Source organism: Chlamydotis macqueenii, chromosome 2, assembly GCF_036417535.1.
Source record: "Chlamydotis macqueenii isolate bChlMac1 chromosome 2, bChlMac1.mat, whole genome shotgun sequence".
NCBI lineage: Eukaryota > Metazoa > Chordata > Aves > Otidiformes > Otididae > Chlamydotis > Chlamydotis macqueenii.
This window is the reverse complement of record NC_141557.1, coordinates 94,149,916-94,166,611: the sequence shown is the minus strand read 5'-3', so window position 1 is coordinate 94,166,611 and position 16,696 is coordinate 94,149,916. Positions and strand designations below refer to the sequence as shown.

Sequence of the window (16,696 nt, the reverse complement as noted above, 5' to 3'; positions counted from 1 at the left end):
ATCCCAGCTATTGTCATTTTACCGTGTCTTTTGGTCAAATTAAGTGCTATGGTAAGCAAGTACAATTCCCGTGTAGAACTGCAGGTTGTTATTCCTGAGCAAAATTTGGTATTTTGCCTCACTGTGTCTCGCCTCCCACTCAGCCTGTGTGGCACAAAGAGGCTGACTGGGAAGGAGAGCAGAGGAAGAGTAGAAAATAGAAGAGGAGCAGCTTGATAAGAGCCTTCAGCGTGCGTTTTGTTGCTGCTTGTCAGCTTGCTCTTATGAAGAGATGTTACATATCAAGAATTTGCTTCTGTCACCTAGCTTTTAAACTCAAGAAGTATTGTGTGTGCACATACATGTCAATATGTGACCTGGACTAGTGCTTACAGAGGTAAAAACATAGAAAGCTTGATAATTTGGTGCTGTTGATGTTTTTTTCTTGGAACTGCACAAGCTTTTTATAATTTGTGTTGTATCAGGGTAACGATTCCAAGATCTATCCAATAGGACTGTATGTCATACAAAAATAAGCCACATACAAAATTATGTGCATAACCACCAAGACATGGCCTTCTTACTACCCCACTTTCTGGAGTTCCTTTCCCCTGAAGAAACAAAAGTCTAATGCTGTCCCGCTCTCTCCTGGAAGAAGAATTTAGGATTCTTGTTTGCCCTCCTTTCCACCTTTTCTGTATCTAGGTGAATGCAAGGAAAGGAGAATAAAGGCAGAATGATGTCAGGACTGAAATTCAGGGCGTGGCTCTGAGTGGTAACCCTACAGCTAGCTTAACTTCAACGGAGGCTGCTGCCTGGGTTGAGTTTCAGGTCCCTTCAGTCAGGTGTCCCGTAGGACACACGCGGGCGCTTCAAGCTGTAATGCAGGTGGTGGTGGGAAAGGCCGCACAGCTCACTGCAGGGGAAGGGGGAGCAGATGTCGTTCAGTGACCAGTGGGAGCCGGTCACAGGGATGAATGAGGCAGGCTGTCAGTTTAATACTCCATACCAAAACTTTTGTGATTGTCCCTGTCTTCATCCCTAACATGGTTTCTAAAGAGAGAAGGAGAAGTTTGGTTTCTCTGAACATGATCTTTAAGAATAATGTCTGGAGCTCTGAATGCTTGCAGCAGCTGTCCCCAGACAGATCTATTTCAGAAAGATCCTTATGAATTATTTCAGATGGTTTCTCAGAATGTTTAAAGCTTAAATCCATGACCTGCTGATGTCCTTGATAAAAGCTGAAATTCTTTCTTCATTTCCAAAAGACATAAAATACCTACCAATTGCATCAGATTTTAAAAATTTTAAAAGTTCTGAAGAAACTGAAGTCTCATTTGGGCCTATGAATCCATTTGTTGCATCCTGTACTGTCCAGTACTGTAAGACCTTCCTTCAACTGAGAAAAGTATTAATAGTATCATTTCAGTGGTCCTTTGCAGTGTTTTTTTTAGTCCTAATCATCAAAGCCATCGCAATTGTTTCTTTTCCAGTGTTTAATCTTTGATTTCTGCACCCATGCACCCAGCTCTACCACCCTTTGCCTGTGGCATTTGTGTTTCAGGCTGGACACATAAAACTTTAAGGCATTTCTCTCTGTTGTCCTATGGTTCAGGAAATTCTAGCTTGAATTTGTCGCGTAACCTTTTGTACAACTTACATTTAAATGCAACTGTGTCTTCAGTTTCTGTCTGTTCTAGTAAGGGAATCTCCTGTTATGGAGGAACATGCAAACTTTTAATGATACACATTTCGAACTAGAGATCACAGACTCTCCAAATGCTGGTCTATACCTTGGAATTACACAGATCAAAGTGCCAGCTGCTTGGAGAGCACTGATGTGTTATGTTGCTCATGGAAATGGTCTGCAGCAGGAGAGATGCACTGAGAAACCCTGTTACATCTTTCCTTGAAAGCCAGACAGCATTGCTGAGCAGTAATGTTTATGCTCTGGTTCAATTTTATTTGCTCTCCATGCACTGAAGCTGGTGTCTGTCAGATGGTTGTTACATTTCTTGCTAATATTAGTAGGAGTTTTATAAACGTTAATTCAGAGAAAGTTTATCAGGTGAAAAAAGTAAGAAAGATGACTGAATTGAAGCTGGTCCTCAGCCTCTGAAAAGACTCATCTTGCACACTGCAAAATTGTAAGAGATGCACAAACTAGCAGAGGTACTAAAAGATGCGTTAGATGGTCTTTGCAAAAGGCAGTTTAGATCCAAGGAGGTGCTGCCCAGGCATGAACTACATGCCCAGGCATGTAGTGTAGACGTGTCTCAAGAGACCAGCTTGCTTAAGTTTTCACAGTCTGGCTCACTGGAAGACATTAGGTTGCTTCTGGTTTAGGCTGTCTTTGTGGACTACAGAGATTACAGCCTTATGTGCATAAGGCACATAGGAAGCAAATGTTGCTTCTTGCCATCTAATGTTTGTTGTAGTAATGTAAGCAAGGAGCAAAGCTGTATGCTAAGGTTTCCCTATTGAATCCTGTGACCCTTAACTGGGATGCCTAGTATTTAAGTAGATGTTTTAGATGCTTTTTTTTTTTTTAGCTGAAAGATATTCTATCTGCTCCAAATACTTTACAAACTGTAAACTCCAATGGTTTGCAAATAAAACTGGGCTTTCTCAAGGACAGTGTAATTTTAATCGTATGCAGGCTTGATTCTGATCCCACTGAGGGACCAGACCGGCCATTCTATTCAGAGCCAGGCAGAACTGGCTTCTATTCTTAAAAACAGAGCCACAGTCACTGCAACATTGGAAAGAGTCTCCTGTGGGCAAAATGATTTGGGTTACACTTGTTGAAGTTTATTGTGCTATTTGGCAAAATCTGTCTACTTCTATTCATATCAGGTGTCAGAGTAGAAGAATTTATGCTGAGGAAAAACAAAATATATCACACAGCAATAAAACAGAAAGATCAGAAAATAACTGGATCTTTTTTTCTATTTTTCAGAATATTGCAACACTTTCACACTACTGCTGAAGATTACACCATAATTTTCACATCTGGATGCACAGCTGCACTTAAACTGGTAGCAGAGGCATTCCCTTGGATACCTGAAGGCTCAGAGCAACCCAGCAGTCAATTTTGTTACCTAACTGACAGCCACACATCTGTGGTGGGTATGAGGGGGATAACTGCCTCAATGAATATCTTGTCTGTTCCAATAAAACCAAAGGAAATTTTGTTATCAGAAGAAAACAAGTTGCCAGCTGGAGAACAAAACTGCACAACACCTCATCTTTTCTCTTATCCAGCTCAGAGCAATTTTTCTGGTACCAAATATCCCCTTTCATGGATACAGGACATACAATCTGGGAAACTCCACCCCAAGAAAATACCAGGGAAGTGGTTTGTTCTACTAGATGCAGCTTCGTATGTGAGCAGTTCTCCGTTAGACTTGGGAGTTCACCAAGCTGATTTTATCCCCATCTCATTCTATAAAATCTTTGGATTCCCGACTGGTTTAGGAGCATTATTGGTAAACAACCGGATTGCCCCTCTCTTAAGGAAAACCTATTTCGGAGGTGGAACTGCAGCTGCCTACCTTGCAGGAGAGGATTTTTATTTCCCAATTAAATCTATAGCGGAAAGGTAAGGCTTTATTTAACAAAACAGGTTTTCTTTTTGCTGGTACTGTTTGCATCAGACAGATGTCCTAGGGTTGATGCATGCACTAGGCTGTGACATCTGTGCTTCTTTAAGCAGTTGGATAGATATTTCACATCTAAGTCTTGTTTTCTTCGTAGTATTCTTTTATCCTTTCTAAAAAACATGACCTGAAGTATTTACCTTCCTTCCCTGATCTAGTTTGTCACAACTGTAAAAATATAAAGCTTCATTCAGTGATATAAAGGTCAATCCATCCAATTTTTCATTTGTATTTAAGGTACCTTAGTGAAACCCTGATTTGTTTTTGAAGCTCTGCACCTGGAGCAGCCAGGCCAAGGCTGATCACACAGTATAATGACCCTCAGTGAAACTGAAAAGTAAGGTTCATGTAGGTCACTGGAAAGGTGGCATGCTTTACTCTCAAGGAAGCTTTATCAGAATAACATGTGCAGTAAGATAAATTACCTAAGACAAATATTTGTAGTGCTCTTATTCCCTGACTGAGGTTCTGCAGAAGCTGTGAAGCTCTTCTACAGAAAATAGAGTACACCTAAAGGAGGTCAGACACACACACGTAAGGAAATGCAGGGCAATAGATAAGCTTCCTAACACATTGAAACACCACTCTTAGCGATGCTTGGTCTCTCTGTCTCTCCCTAATGCCAGCAACAGCTTACATAAATGCAGTAAAGTCTTCCTTCCTGTCTCACATCCAATACAGCTGCACAAAGGAAATGCTTGAGATCAGCATTTAATATTAACAGGTTGCCCAGAGAGGTGGTGGATGCCCCATCCCTGGAAACATTCAAGGCCATGTTGGACGGGGCTGTGAGCAACCTGATCTGGTTGGAGATGTCCCTGCTCCTTGCAGGGGAGTTGGACTAGATGACCTTTAAAGGTTCCTTCCAACCCAAACTATTCTATGATTCTATGAATCTATGATTAAATTATAGTCCTTGGGAGAGGCTAGAGGTGAAAAGGGGAAATTATTAAAAAAACACCTATTCATGCCTTTCATTTGTTTATGGATCTATATTCAGCAGCTCAATGTCCTGCATCTCCCATGATGTAAATGTCTGACCTTTCACTGTACATGTAGTAATGCATAATGATGCTTCATGTGTATGCACCTCTTCCAGGCGTGTTCTCTGAGTGCTACTGTGGGGTTTTGGTTCTGGACTGGTAAGTGCAGAGGCTGGCCACATTAGTCTTGCTCTCTTGCCATACGAGGCCGTGCATTATTTCTGAAACAGAAATTGATACAGTGAACATCCAGTTAATCTTTTAATTTAGAAATAAAAACAACAGGGAAACATTGGTGTTCTGACCTCAGTTTCTGATTTTTCAAACCAAAAAGGCTTTGAAGTGCAGCACTCACTGAAAGTCAGGATGAAAGGTCATAAAAATAATGGGATCCTAAGGTACTACTGCATCACCTGCAAACGAAGGAGAAATCCTGCTTTAATTTGACCTGAGCAGCAGGCTCTAATTTGTGAGTAGCTTTTCTAGAGGTAATCGACACATGACTCCTGAGACTGCATAGTGGATAAAAATATCTGAAATGCATTTTAGATCTCAATTTTGCTTTTATACTTTTTTTTTTTTTAATTAAAAGGGAAGAGGTACGTGGGAACCTTGAGGGGAGCTCTATCTCCAGTATCTTTTTCAGGAGTTTTCAGAGGTTGACTAATTATAAGACTTTCAGGTATTTGAGGCTCGCACTGCTTTGAAGGGCTTTTTTTACTGGATCAGAAGAAGGGCCTGCTTTAACCTTTTTCTACTGTAAAGTTATAAACAAAGGAATTTGTCCAATTTGATTTCTCAGTCAGGCTGGGTACAGAGTGTCTAATCTTGGTATGGAGGAACTTAAATAATCAAATCTGACAGCTGCATACCCAGGCATTTGATACTATTTTCTGTTATACACAAAAGTGTCACACAGACAATCTGAGTCATTGTACATAGGTAAATATTTACATTTAGCCACATCTAATCCTTCAGTTATTATTTGAAAACCTAATATTTAAAAGTTCATGTTTAGAGCATTATTGATGCTGTCCGTAATCCCTAGTGAACTGTGGAGACTTAAAATCCTACATGGAGAGGCTTGAAGTTTTCAAAGACTGGTCAGGAATGAGGATAACCACTTTCTTGAAAAAAATAGAAACAGCAACATTGAAATTCTCAATCAATGTCCTCCAGGCTATTTAATCCACTTTTTTTTTTTTATTTCAGATGTTATGGGGTTTTTTTCTTTGTTATGTTTTTGAAGTGTTTTACTGGTAGTCAAATACAGAGATAGGACAGTTAGTAAGGAACAGAACTGCTGCACTTCAAATGAAATGCCAGGCCACTGTGGCTAAAGCTTACAGGATTACCTTATCTGAGCCATGTTTCCATTTCTTTGCTAGTGCCTGAAACACCTGGGTCATTATTTCTCATATAAACAGCAACTCTAGCCAGGTTTTATCCCTGCCAAATTACACTAAGAAGGCTCCATCCTTGGAGGTATCCAAACCCAACTGGAGAAGGCCCTGAGCAACCTGCTCCAGCTGGATATGCTTTGAGCAGGAGGTTGGACTGGAGATTCCCAGGGGTCCTTTCCAGCCTCTGTGCTTTTGTGATTGCTTCTGTGCACCTCTGCTGAGCTCCATCTGCATTCTCTTTTTAGGCATGTCTGTGATTTCAACTGGTTGATTTCTTAAAATTGTTTTTCTAAAAAAGCTTGTTTACAGTGCTGGATTAACATTGGGATCGAATATGCTGAAATGTTATTTCATGTGGTAATTCATAAGGAAACTTGAACTCTAACAAATAACATCAGAGAAGTGGATTAGAATATGTGTATTCATTAGCAGAAGGTATTCCCCATCTACGCATAATTAAAGTGCTATGTACTAAGGAAATGGCTTTTTCTAAGTCAAGGTGAAACTTGAGTGTAGATGTGTAATGAGAGTGTTTATTCATCTTTCCTTCCCAGGACTGTCAAAAAGGTTACCTTTTCTCTTAATGGATACAGTTTTTGCTAGTGTTTCTTGTACTTTATTTTGATGCTGTTGCTGTATAAATTATTCTGTCACAGACTCTTTTACCTTCCTTTAATACTCTTAAATCACTTCCACGTTTTCCCATTTTGTGGCAGTAGCCAGTCTTCCTCTCTCCACTTTTAAAGTAATGTTTATTTTATTTTCATCCTTCTATCAAACAGCTTGACAAATTATTATTATCATTCACAAATCTAGCCTCATTTCCCCCCTTTTTTTTTCTTGCACAGCATGAGATAATAAAATAATATGATTATGTATAGCAAGAATTCAGCGATAAAATATTCATTATCTGCCCTATTTTTCTTTTGTATCTGGGAGTGCTATTCAGAATCTGATCATCCTGGAATTTATGACCAAGAGAAAAGAAGCTGTTGTGTTATCTGTAAATTGGATATCTGCATCTTAGTCTAACAGTGTGAAATATCTAGTGCATTAGCTGTTGTGTGTTTTTCATTTCCAAATGTATTTCCAAAAGCTTTGGAAATCCAAATGGCATGACTTTGTCCCTGACAAGTTTTAGTGGCTCTTGCCTCTGCTGCTTGAATGATTTGACAGCCCCAAAGCAGCACCCACACTTGCATTGTACTTAACCAAAATAGGTTTATTTATTCTTGATGCTGTAGCTTTTTATTTCTGAGGTGATTCAGCGGCTGATATATATGACCTGCAGATAAGAGGTTAAATCTCTTAAGTTCTGCAGGAAATGTCCTTAATTAGAGCCCACCCATGTATTACGGTGGAGAGCTATGCTAGACATCACTGGGACAACTCTGCGCATGCCTGTGCGGGTATGTGTATAGTGGAGGTTTGGATCCTCAGTTGCATGCTGAGTTTGTGCATGCTGAGAGGAAGGGAAGGAAGAAGTGGAAAATGGAGGCAGAAAGGTAGAGATGAGAGCTACTGCTAGGATCCTAAAAGCTGAAGCTGGAGACGAAATCCTGATGCTGGGTGGTGGATATGAACCAGCTCGAGAATTCCTTGGCAAAAAGTTGGTATTCTGCTTGAAGGTGTCTCTTTAGCATTATTGCGTGTTTCTGTTATCATAGAAAAAAATAATATAGTGACAAGTGCTGGTTTATTCCATAGAAGCTCTTCATAGCGCTGAGAAATCACTTAAGGACTGGACCGTGTGCAGAAGAGCACAATACTTAATGCACATGCTCACCTTGTAGTCTAGCATATGCCCATTGACTCCACACTCAAGGGCTCTGTCTGGCTGCTCATGATTATTTTAACATGGTAAGTGGGCTTAAATATCACTCTGTTGACTAGTACTTTTTGTTCAAAGCATTTTGTTCTGCTGCGTCCACATTTTTGTGATGTTTAGAGATCTCCAAACAAGACCGCTTATGGATGAATTTCTGAATCCATAAAATTCCTGAACATCTTTTCAAACAGCACTAATAACTTTCAGATGAGATACCTGGGAACTGTCAGGGGTCTTCATCTAATTTCTAATGGGCATTTGCACCATGAGGCTGCCTTCTGCATCTGACAGACCTATTGCAGCCATTAACAGGGACTCTTACGCCTGAACAGGCAACAAGAAGGTGAGCAAGTTTCTTCCTTCTCTTCACCCACAATGCCACCCCATTCTGCAGAGATGAAAGGCCAGAGGCCATTGAGTGGAACTATGTAGGACTCACAGCTGCTCTCCCTGTCTGAACGGCAGACGAAGTGCTTTCGTTTATCTAACAGAACTTAATTCTGACAACTTTCTCAACTGTTTTTCAAAACAAGAGCTCTGGAAAAATGAAGGAAAAGGGGATTTTTTGCTTTCTGGGTAACTATAAGAAGATTCAAGTAACCTGTAACTCTTTCCCTTCTCTGCTGAAGTGTAAGTATCTACTGGAAGGCTTCACATTGTCTTGTTACCTCTCAGGACATCCAAGATGGCAACTGACATTTTCTGTTGTTTTTTTTTTTTCTATCGGCCATCACGTGGCCAGCCAGCTTCTTAACTATTGGATGCAAAGGAAAATTTTGCTTAATTTGTTTTCCAATTCTCACCATTGAGGCAGTATACATATGTAACTTTTCACTCTAATTCTCCAGGTGATTATTTTTTTCAATAGTGAAGTTGTTTCATTGCCCAAAAACTCAATGTAGGCAGAATAAACTGAAAATTGTAAATCTGTGAGCCAAATGGAATCCTGTAGGGATTACTTTTGATCTTGATTCACCATGGGATTCATCTTAAATGAATCTGAATCTGAATCTAGGATAAACTGAAAGCAATACCTGTAATAAATGCTTGTAGAGTGCAACGGAAGACTTAAAAACATGTTTGTGAGCTTGGATTACTGGGTAGTCACCCAAAGGGAAGCAACAATGTAGGTAAAACTTTGGAAAGGCAATACAATTGGCAGTATGGTTTCCTTTAGTCAGTCAGCCCCACCTCTATTCATTTGTACAACTCTTGGATGTCCTTATTTATATTCTCAACCTCTTGCCTTAAAAGCTCTATCAGTTTTGAAGACAGCCTTTATTCTTTGTACTTTTGTTTGAGCAGCTGGTGATGTATTTCTTTTCAGCTACACAGCAGGAGAAGATTGGTGGTTAGGGTCTTCCAGGATATACAAAACCCCAGTTCAGTGCTTCCCACAGAGGTTCAGACAGATGCCTCCCAGAGTACAAAGTCAGATGGAACTACCAGGCTCTTCCAGCAGAGATTTTGGAAAAAAAGGAATCATCTTTCGCTTTACTCCTGAAGTGCCTGCTCTCATGTTTTACAGAGTCCAGAGCCACAGAAGAAGGTGCTCTCCAGAGTAAGCTCTCCACTATGTGCCAGGGAGAAATAAGATTTGAGTTGTGTTTTCATTCAAGTGTTTCCTATTGCAAAGCTGGGAAATCCCAATCTGAAGTGCATCACATAGAGGGCTTAGAGCTGTAAATGCCAGGAATGAGCCAAAAAGATAGGCATCATATTGGTTAGTGTCTAAATGTTTGGGTCTATTGCAGCATGCAGTTGCAGTCTACATATTCCCAAACTACTTTTAATCAAGCCAGTTCAGATCTTCAATGAAATATAGCCACAGTGCCGCAGACATCCATGCCAGGCAATTTATATTGATTCTGAGGAAGATACTACGTTTAGGCACACTGGAGTGTCTTTGTGCTAAGCTGCAATCCACAGTATGGGAATAAATACAGGGGGAGGTGTTTTTTCAGGCGGGGTGTAGTGGATCTTGCATGCTTTTTAGCAATATTCAACAAAATGAAATTAATAAAAACATAAATACAAAGAATTTTAAACTGTACTATGAATTCTCTTACTTGGAAGTAGGCTAAACTAAGCTAAGCATATTTCTTCTTTCATTGCCAAAGTCTCACTGAAAGCCAGTTGTTGTGGTTTAGCTACAGTCAGCAATCAAGTACCACACAGCTGCTCAGTCACTCTCCCTCTCCCCAGGGGATGGGAGAGAGAAACAGGAAGAAAAGAAAACTCGTGGGTTGAGATAAAGGCAGCTTACTAGGACAGCAAATAAAAAGATCATTTTATATATATATAAAGATAATAAAACTAATAGGAAAATAGTAATATTTTTAAAAAAAAATGAAAACAAACAAACAAACAAAAACAATGAATGATGCACAATTTCTCACCACCTGACGAGCCAATGACTGGTACAGCCTGTCCTAAGCAGCAATCACGGAACAAAAAAAAAAAAAAAACTGTAAACAATCCCGGAACAATTCTGAACAGCAAGAGAGAAAAAAGGAGAGAGCTCACTAGCTCATCCCCCGACTTAAGTACTGAGCATGACATTTACCGCATGGAATACTCTCTTTGGCCAGTTTCAGTCAACTGTTCTGGCTGTGCCCCTCCCAGCTTCCTGTAGCTGCACACTAGTGAAACCCGGGACGACAGACCATAACCTTGGTCTCTTTAGCAACAGCTAACAATATCAGTGTATTTATCAACGTTCTTCACATATGAAATCCAAAACACATCAGCTACTGAGAGGAAAATTAACTCCATCCCTGCCAAAACCAGGACACCAGTAGTAACCATGTGCCTAATGTACTCATATGCCTGGTACGCAGAGGCTAATGTAAATCACATCAAGCATCAATCTGTGTTGTTATGCATCTCTGTGCCACTATATGACTGGCACCAAATTATTGATTTATAAAATAAACCTTATAAATTGCTAGGGAGCTGCAATGCGTGCATTTTTAAATGAAAGAGAGAGATTTGGAGCTCATTATAAAATGCATTTTTCTTAAAATATAAAGTGTTTTGAGATTATAGCAGGAAAAAAAATGAGTTCTGTTGTATACTAGGACTTGATTTTGTCTTTGATCGCATACAGTAAAAATTCTGCCTGATCCAGGATGTGTCTTTGCAGTAATTGTGGCTAGCGACTTGTTGTGACATAATTTCACCCTAAGGACTTCTTATAATTAAATTCAGAATCAAACCTTTTCCCTAAGTCTGTTTTAAGGTGTTCTGTGAATTTCTAGCACCAGGTATTGGGATTTTACAGCATTTGTTTTCTGGTGATAAATTTGTTGTACACTCTTTATTGTGCTTTGTCAATTTTACATTTGTGATTGATTAACCTGTTTGATATATGAGGAAAAACAATGAGAACTTGTTTGGTGTAAAAATAACATTTTTTTTTCTTCACCATTTGTCCTGTGTACTTAGAATATCTTGATATTAGCATGTAAAAAGGCGAGACAGGCTTTTTGACCCAGATGATATTTACAACATACAAGTCCTGTACAGATAATGTTAAGGGATTGATTTACTTCAAAGTGCAGGAATTAAAGCTTTTGCTCTCTCTTTTTACCTCAGGCAGTTCTCAGGAATTACTGTAAATACTCCATGGTATAGTACATAATTAGTATAATGCTCTTTGTTCGACTCCTGAAGTCTCAGAGACAAAAGCACGAGCTAAGGCAGACGTACTGAAGAGCTGTAACTAGTATCAGGGGGTCAATTTAGATATTTAACATTATTTTAACCTGGTTTTTATGTGCTCTGAATCCTCCGGCACGTGTGTGTGTTTTAAATACTTCCACAGTGATGCTGAAATTGTTTCGAGCTGGCTACTGAAAGTTTACGAGCTCCTTTGGAGCGAGTTTAATCTTGGTTTACAAATTGCGGCATGAGATGTGCAAAAAGCACCAAGCCCGGGCAGGATTGTGTGCTGCCTGTGGGCCTGGCCTGGAGCAAGGCACGTCCCTGTGCCTCTCCAGAACGGCCCAAGAAAGGATGAATCCTTCTCACGTCTTCCCTCCTTCCCCAGGAAAGCAATTACTGCTTTTTCTAATCTTTGAGGAGAGGGCTTCTTTGCTCCTTCCTCGTCCTAATGGAGCTCTGCCGCCCAAGCAAGAGAAGAGTGCTGAGAAGGTCATCAGGGCAGGGAAGGAGCATGACAAGAGGTTTATTTTTCCCATTTTTTGATTTTCTTAAAGCATGAGATGATGTGAGCAGGCAAAAGCCATGAGCTAATAGAAATGAGAAAAAGAAGAATGGAGATAACCAAAACAGAGGAAAAGTTGAAATATGTCTGTAAGGGTGGCAGCCCTGAGCCCCAGATGTGATGGTGCAAGGGTGCTGCTGCGCTGGTGGCAGCTCCACACAGGGAAGGGGGGTCTTCTCCTGCAGCTGACCCACCCACACGAGGGGGGCTCCCTCACGCAGGACAGAGGGGCTGCTTTGAGCAGGGGGGCTGCTTTGGGCAGGGGTTTTCTTCACGCACTATTAGCAACAGGCAGGGAAATTCTAGAAATATGGCTCAATGTCTTCATGTCTTCACGTGTCTCCGATCTGCAAATTGGGAGCGATGGCTCGTCTGAAGCTGTCACAAGTTCTGGGTCAGAGCCATTCCCGTTGGCATGTACCAAAGCTTCTGGCATGTTTTCTGCATGGCTGCTGCTGCAGTGGGCTCCAAAGCAACTGTTTCAATCTGTGGTTTCCACAGATCTTTCTGTTTTGAGGGCTAAGTGAGTCCAAACTACAGGATACTAGTGTGTATGGCTGCCATATGGCCCAGGCCTTCTGCCAGCAGGTGGACTTTGCACCACAGACCAAGGCACTCAGGTCCCCGTATGGAGTTGTGGCTCACAGGCTTGCCTGCTCAGTTTAATTTCCCATGTGCAGATGAGAGCTGAATCCCTTATGGCCTTCTCTGTTGCCAGGTAGAGCAAGGGAACAGGAGATGTGAACCCCACGCCAGTCCATTTGGTAGGACTGCTGGTGAGCCAGTGCCTTTGCATGTGCAGCTCCGCGGCAGGCTGTGGGTGCCTCTCACACACTCTGGGAGCAAGGTTCTCCAACTGCACGAACTCCTGCATTTTAAACCATCTCGGTTTCAACAGTTTTGTCATTTTCCCATTGAAACCTGTTGTATTGTAAAATCCTATCCAGCTCTCCTGCACAGCTCCTGGCTCAGGGCTGAGTTTCACGCAGAACCGAGGTATTTGTGCTGGGTAAATCAAGGAACATTTTGGATATATAGAGGAGCAAGTGTGGAGGGCTAAGAGCAGACATCACCCACCCAGGCCTCTCTGCAGAAATGGTGATGGGGAACGACTTCTAGACTTGGGAAAGAGTATTGAATTGGGTTTTAAAACAGAATAATGCAAAGCAATGGATTCAGTGGGGAGGGGAATATTGGTGTCTATTCTCCAATTCAGAAAAGGGCCGAAGCATATGTGTTTAAGTCAATCTCTAGTCCAGAGACTTCTCTGAGTGTGAACAGAGACTTCAACTTGTACTTTAGGTAGGATAGGTTTATGGTAATTGTAGTGCTGTATTTCTGGGTGGGTCCTTTCAGAAGCAAAACTCTTAGGAAATACTTACTGTCTCCCTTTATAGTGGGTCCCCACTGCTACATGTGTGGGTTTGAGTTCTTTTTGGTGGACAGGGGGCTGAGGGAGGCATGGTGGAGTGCCTGGCAATTAAAATTAGAATAATAGAATAGTTTGTGTTGGAAGGGACCTTTAAAGGTGATCTAGTCGAACCTCCCTCTGCAAGGAGCAGGGACATCTCCAACCAGATCAGGTTGCTAAGGGCCCTGTCCAACCTGGCCTTGAATGTTTCCAGGGATGGGGCATCCACCGCCTCTCTGGGCAACCTGTTCCAGTGTTCCACCACCTTCACTGATTGTCTTTGTGGCCCTCCTCTGGACCCTCTCCAGCTGGTCCATGTCCTTCTTATGTTGCAGGCTCCAGAACTGGACACAGGCTGAATGCAATCCAAATTGAGTTCAGGCTAGATTGTTTCTTTTAAGTTTTTGTCCTTATATGCAAATAATCATTGTACAATAAAAAAGTATATTCTTCAAATAGGAACTGATATTCAGGTTATGTCAGGAAATGCCTGACCACAAATAACAAAACATCTCCTCCACTATAATATACTAATACACTATCGTGTCATGAGTTGATGTTAACTGTTGTTGCTTACTTTTATTTGTCCTTTTTGGGAAGAAGATGCTAAAAATCAGTGAATTTCAGCCTGTTGTGCATGGACCCCTCGAGATCCATGAACTTACCACAAAGGGAGACCGAGACACTTTCATATAGCATGTAGCAACCACATATGCGATGTTTCAAAAGAGATCTTCATCTTCACTGTTTTTTGTTTTGTTTTTTTTTTGTGAGTTCAGTGACTTCCTTCCTCTCAGAATCATGTGTCTAAAGTGTTTTTTGAAAGGTGTTCTCAATCAGACTTACTCTTGTCTGTATCATCAGAGACAAATCTTACCATTTAAGAGAAGGATATATTTTTGCAGTCTAAATAAATTCAGAATACAAGAGAGCAAGCTGAAATGCTCATCAGGTTTTGCATTTTAATAGCAGAAGGCTCACAAAACCATCTTAAATTTAATGACTCAGATTATATGACTTCTTATGTGCTATCCATATTATTTTATATTTTATTTATAGCTAAGCTACAGAGAGCTACTTTTAAAACAGTTTAGCCATCACTGGCTTACTAGCGGGGAAAAAGAGATACATAGAAACAGCAGTTTAAATGTTTAGATTATATCACTCAGGCTAGTATTTGAAGATTACAAGTACAAGCACACTTTTGGGTTTTTTTTTTTTCCATCTTCTTACTAGTCAAATGTATGCAGGAGTGCATCTGGCAGTTGTGCTCTTGGGAACTTGCGAAAGAAACATCTACAGGCTTCTCAAACAGATTTAATTCAGAAGAAAAAGGAAAATATTGATGCTCTTGAGAAAAAAAAGGTTTTACAGTCTTTCTTGACTTTCATATGTAAGCAATGGTTTCCAAAACAGGAAATACTCAGATTTGATTAAACATTTGGCTGTCGTATTTCAGTCTGTTTGTGTTCAATTTTAAAATTTGGAGGGATACTCTACGATTATTATAATCTACTTTTTCCATATCTAGGCATTTATATTATCAAATAACATCTGCTATGGCTTAATAACTGTGTGAAATAATTGTAATAGTTTATTTTCGGTGAAGTTTATGAGAAAAAGTTGTAGAGCTACAGCAGTGAAAGTACTTAGGCTGAAAGGATTCTATCTCCTGTTTCATACTCTATGGCAGACATTTTGCAGTTATGTTTTCAGGTACTACTGTGAAATGTCCCCTTTAATTTTTTTTTTTTTAATGGCTGCTGGTGGGAGTAAGTTCAGCCGTATAGATTATATGGATTTTCTTCATAACATCCATTGTTAAAAGGTCATTAGTATGAATCTAACTCTTCTTATCACTCACTTTGGCCTAAATTAGAGGTGTCTTGGTTGGTCTTAAGTTAGCTACACTAATATATGACCAGTTTAAGTAAGAAAAAAGGCATACTGCGTTTGTCAGAGAAAGATTTAGCATGATCTGTCTTCTTGGGCAAAACAATAAAGTAAAGCCAAGTAACAGTAAGCCAGTTAACCCTTCCTTAAAAAGCAAAATTTTAAAAAAGTTTTTCTGCTCTCAGTATACAAATGAAGGTAGCTGCTTTGAAGTCCTCATTAGTGTTAAAGAAGTATGTTGTTCATATCAGATTATGCTTACATCTTGTTTGAGTTTTCCTGTATTTCATCATGATGGGTTACTTAAGGAGGACTGTATCAAACGAAAGAGCCAGAGTCGTTATTAGCCTGAGATTTTCTGTGTTTGTCTTGACAAACAGAAGTTAAAAGAGAAAATAAACCTTGCATGAGCATTTGTCAAGTCGAACAAAGCATGTGTATGCATGTAAGAAATATAATCCTTCACTGTGGAATACCGATATGTGGACACTGTAATCATTTGGTAACATTTTTCTAGCATCATCTTGACTACCTGGTTCTACTACAGTTCAAATCACATCTGTGTGAAGAAAACTTTGAAAATAAGGTTTTACACATCAAATGGTTACATGTGAGACTGTTCGTTCTTGTAAACAAATAGATTTCATGCTGATTTGACTGCCAGCATAATTTAGAAGACAGTACTAATGCAATGAGACATAAGCATTTTGGGTCCAGTAGTCTGAACATTAGTTTGTATTAAAAAATAAGGATACTGTATATTCTTTTGCTGCGTATCATAAACTTACCGGTGGTTCTGTCTGTCTTTTTTGGATATTTCATATCTGAGCAGGAAACAGTCCCCTCACATTTAGCCGCCCACCGTTAACTTGGTTTTGCGTTACTATTGCTGGATCAGGTGGACATCCTAAAAATTACCTTGCTTCCCATTAAGTATAAATGCTCTTCTGAATTGCCTGGATCTTCCTGGAAGTTTGCATGTGTCATATACAAAATTTGTCCTTTGGAAATTTGCTTTTCGATCCAAGATCAGTTATTTGCTCACAGTTGTTTTAATACATATTCATCATAAACAATCCTTCCTATATGGAAAATCTTATTCTGCACAGCCACATTGAATAATGGTATAGAAATGTTGCTTGACAGAGATCCCTAGCATTCACCTAACTGATTAGATATAAATTTTTTGGATGCAGTTTTTAGTTTCTGCATTATATATGGAAAACACATGGTCATCTTTCCAAAGGTATTAAATATTCCACAAATATTTAACTTAATTTTTAAAAATTATTTTCTGAAGTTGCAAGAATCT

The 16,696-nt window shown here is 39.9% G+C and overlaps 1 protein-coding gene across 1 annotated transcript in view; it reads left to right on the top strand.

Moving 5' to 3' along the window:
- The window catches only part of MOCOS (molybdenum cofactor sulfurase), a 226,411-nt gene that overhangs the window by 82,999 nt on the left and 126,716 nt on the right, over positions 1-16,696 (top strand). The window contains exon 4 of the mRNA XM_086742084.1: positions 2,939-3,580. Within this exon, the coding sequence (XP_086598210.1) occupies positions 2,939-3,580 (642 nt within the window). The remainder of the gene's footprint in view (positions 1-2,938; positions 3,581-16,696) is intronic.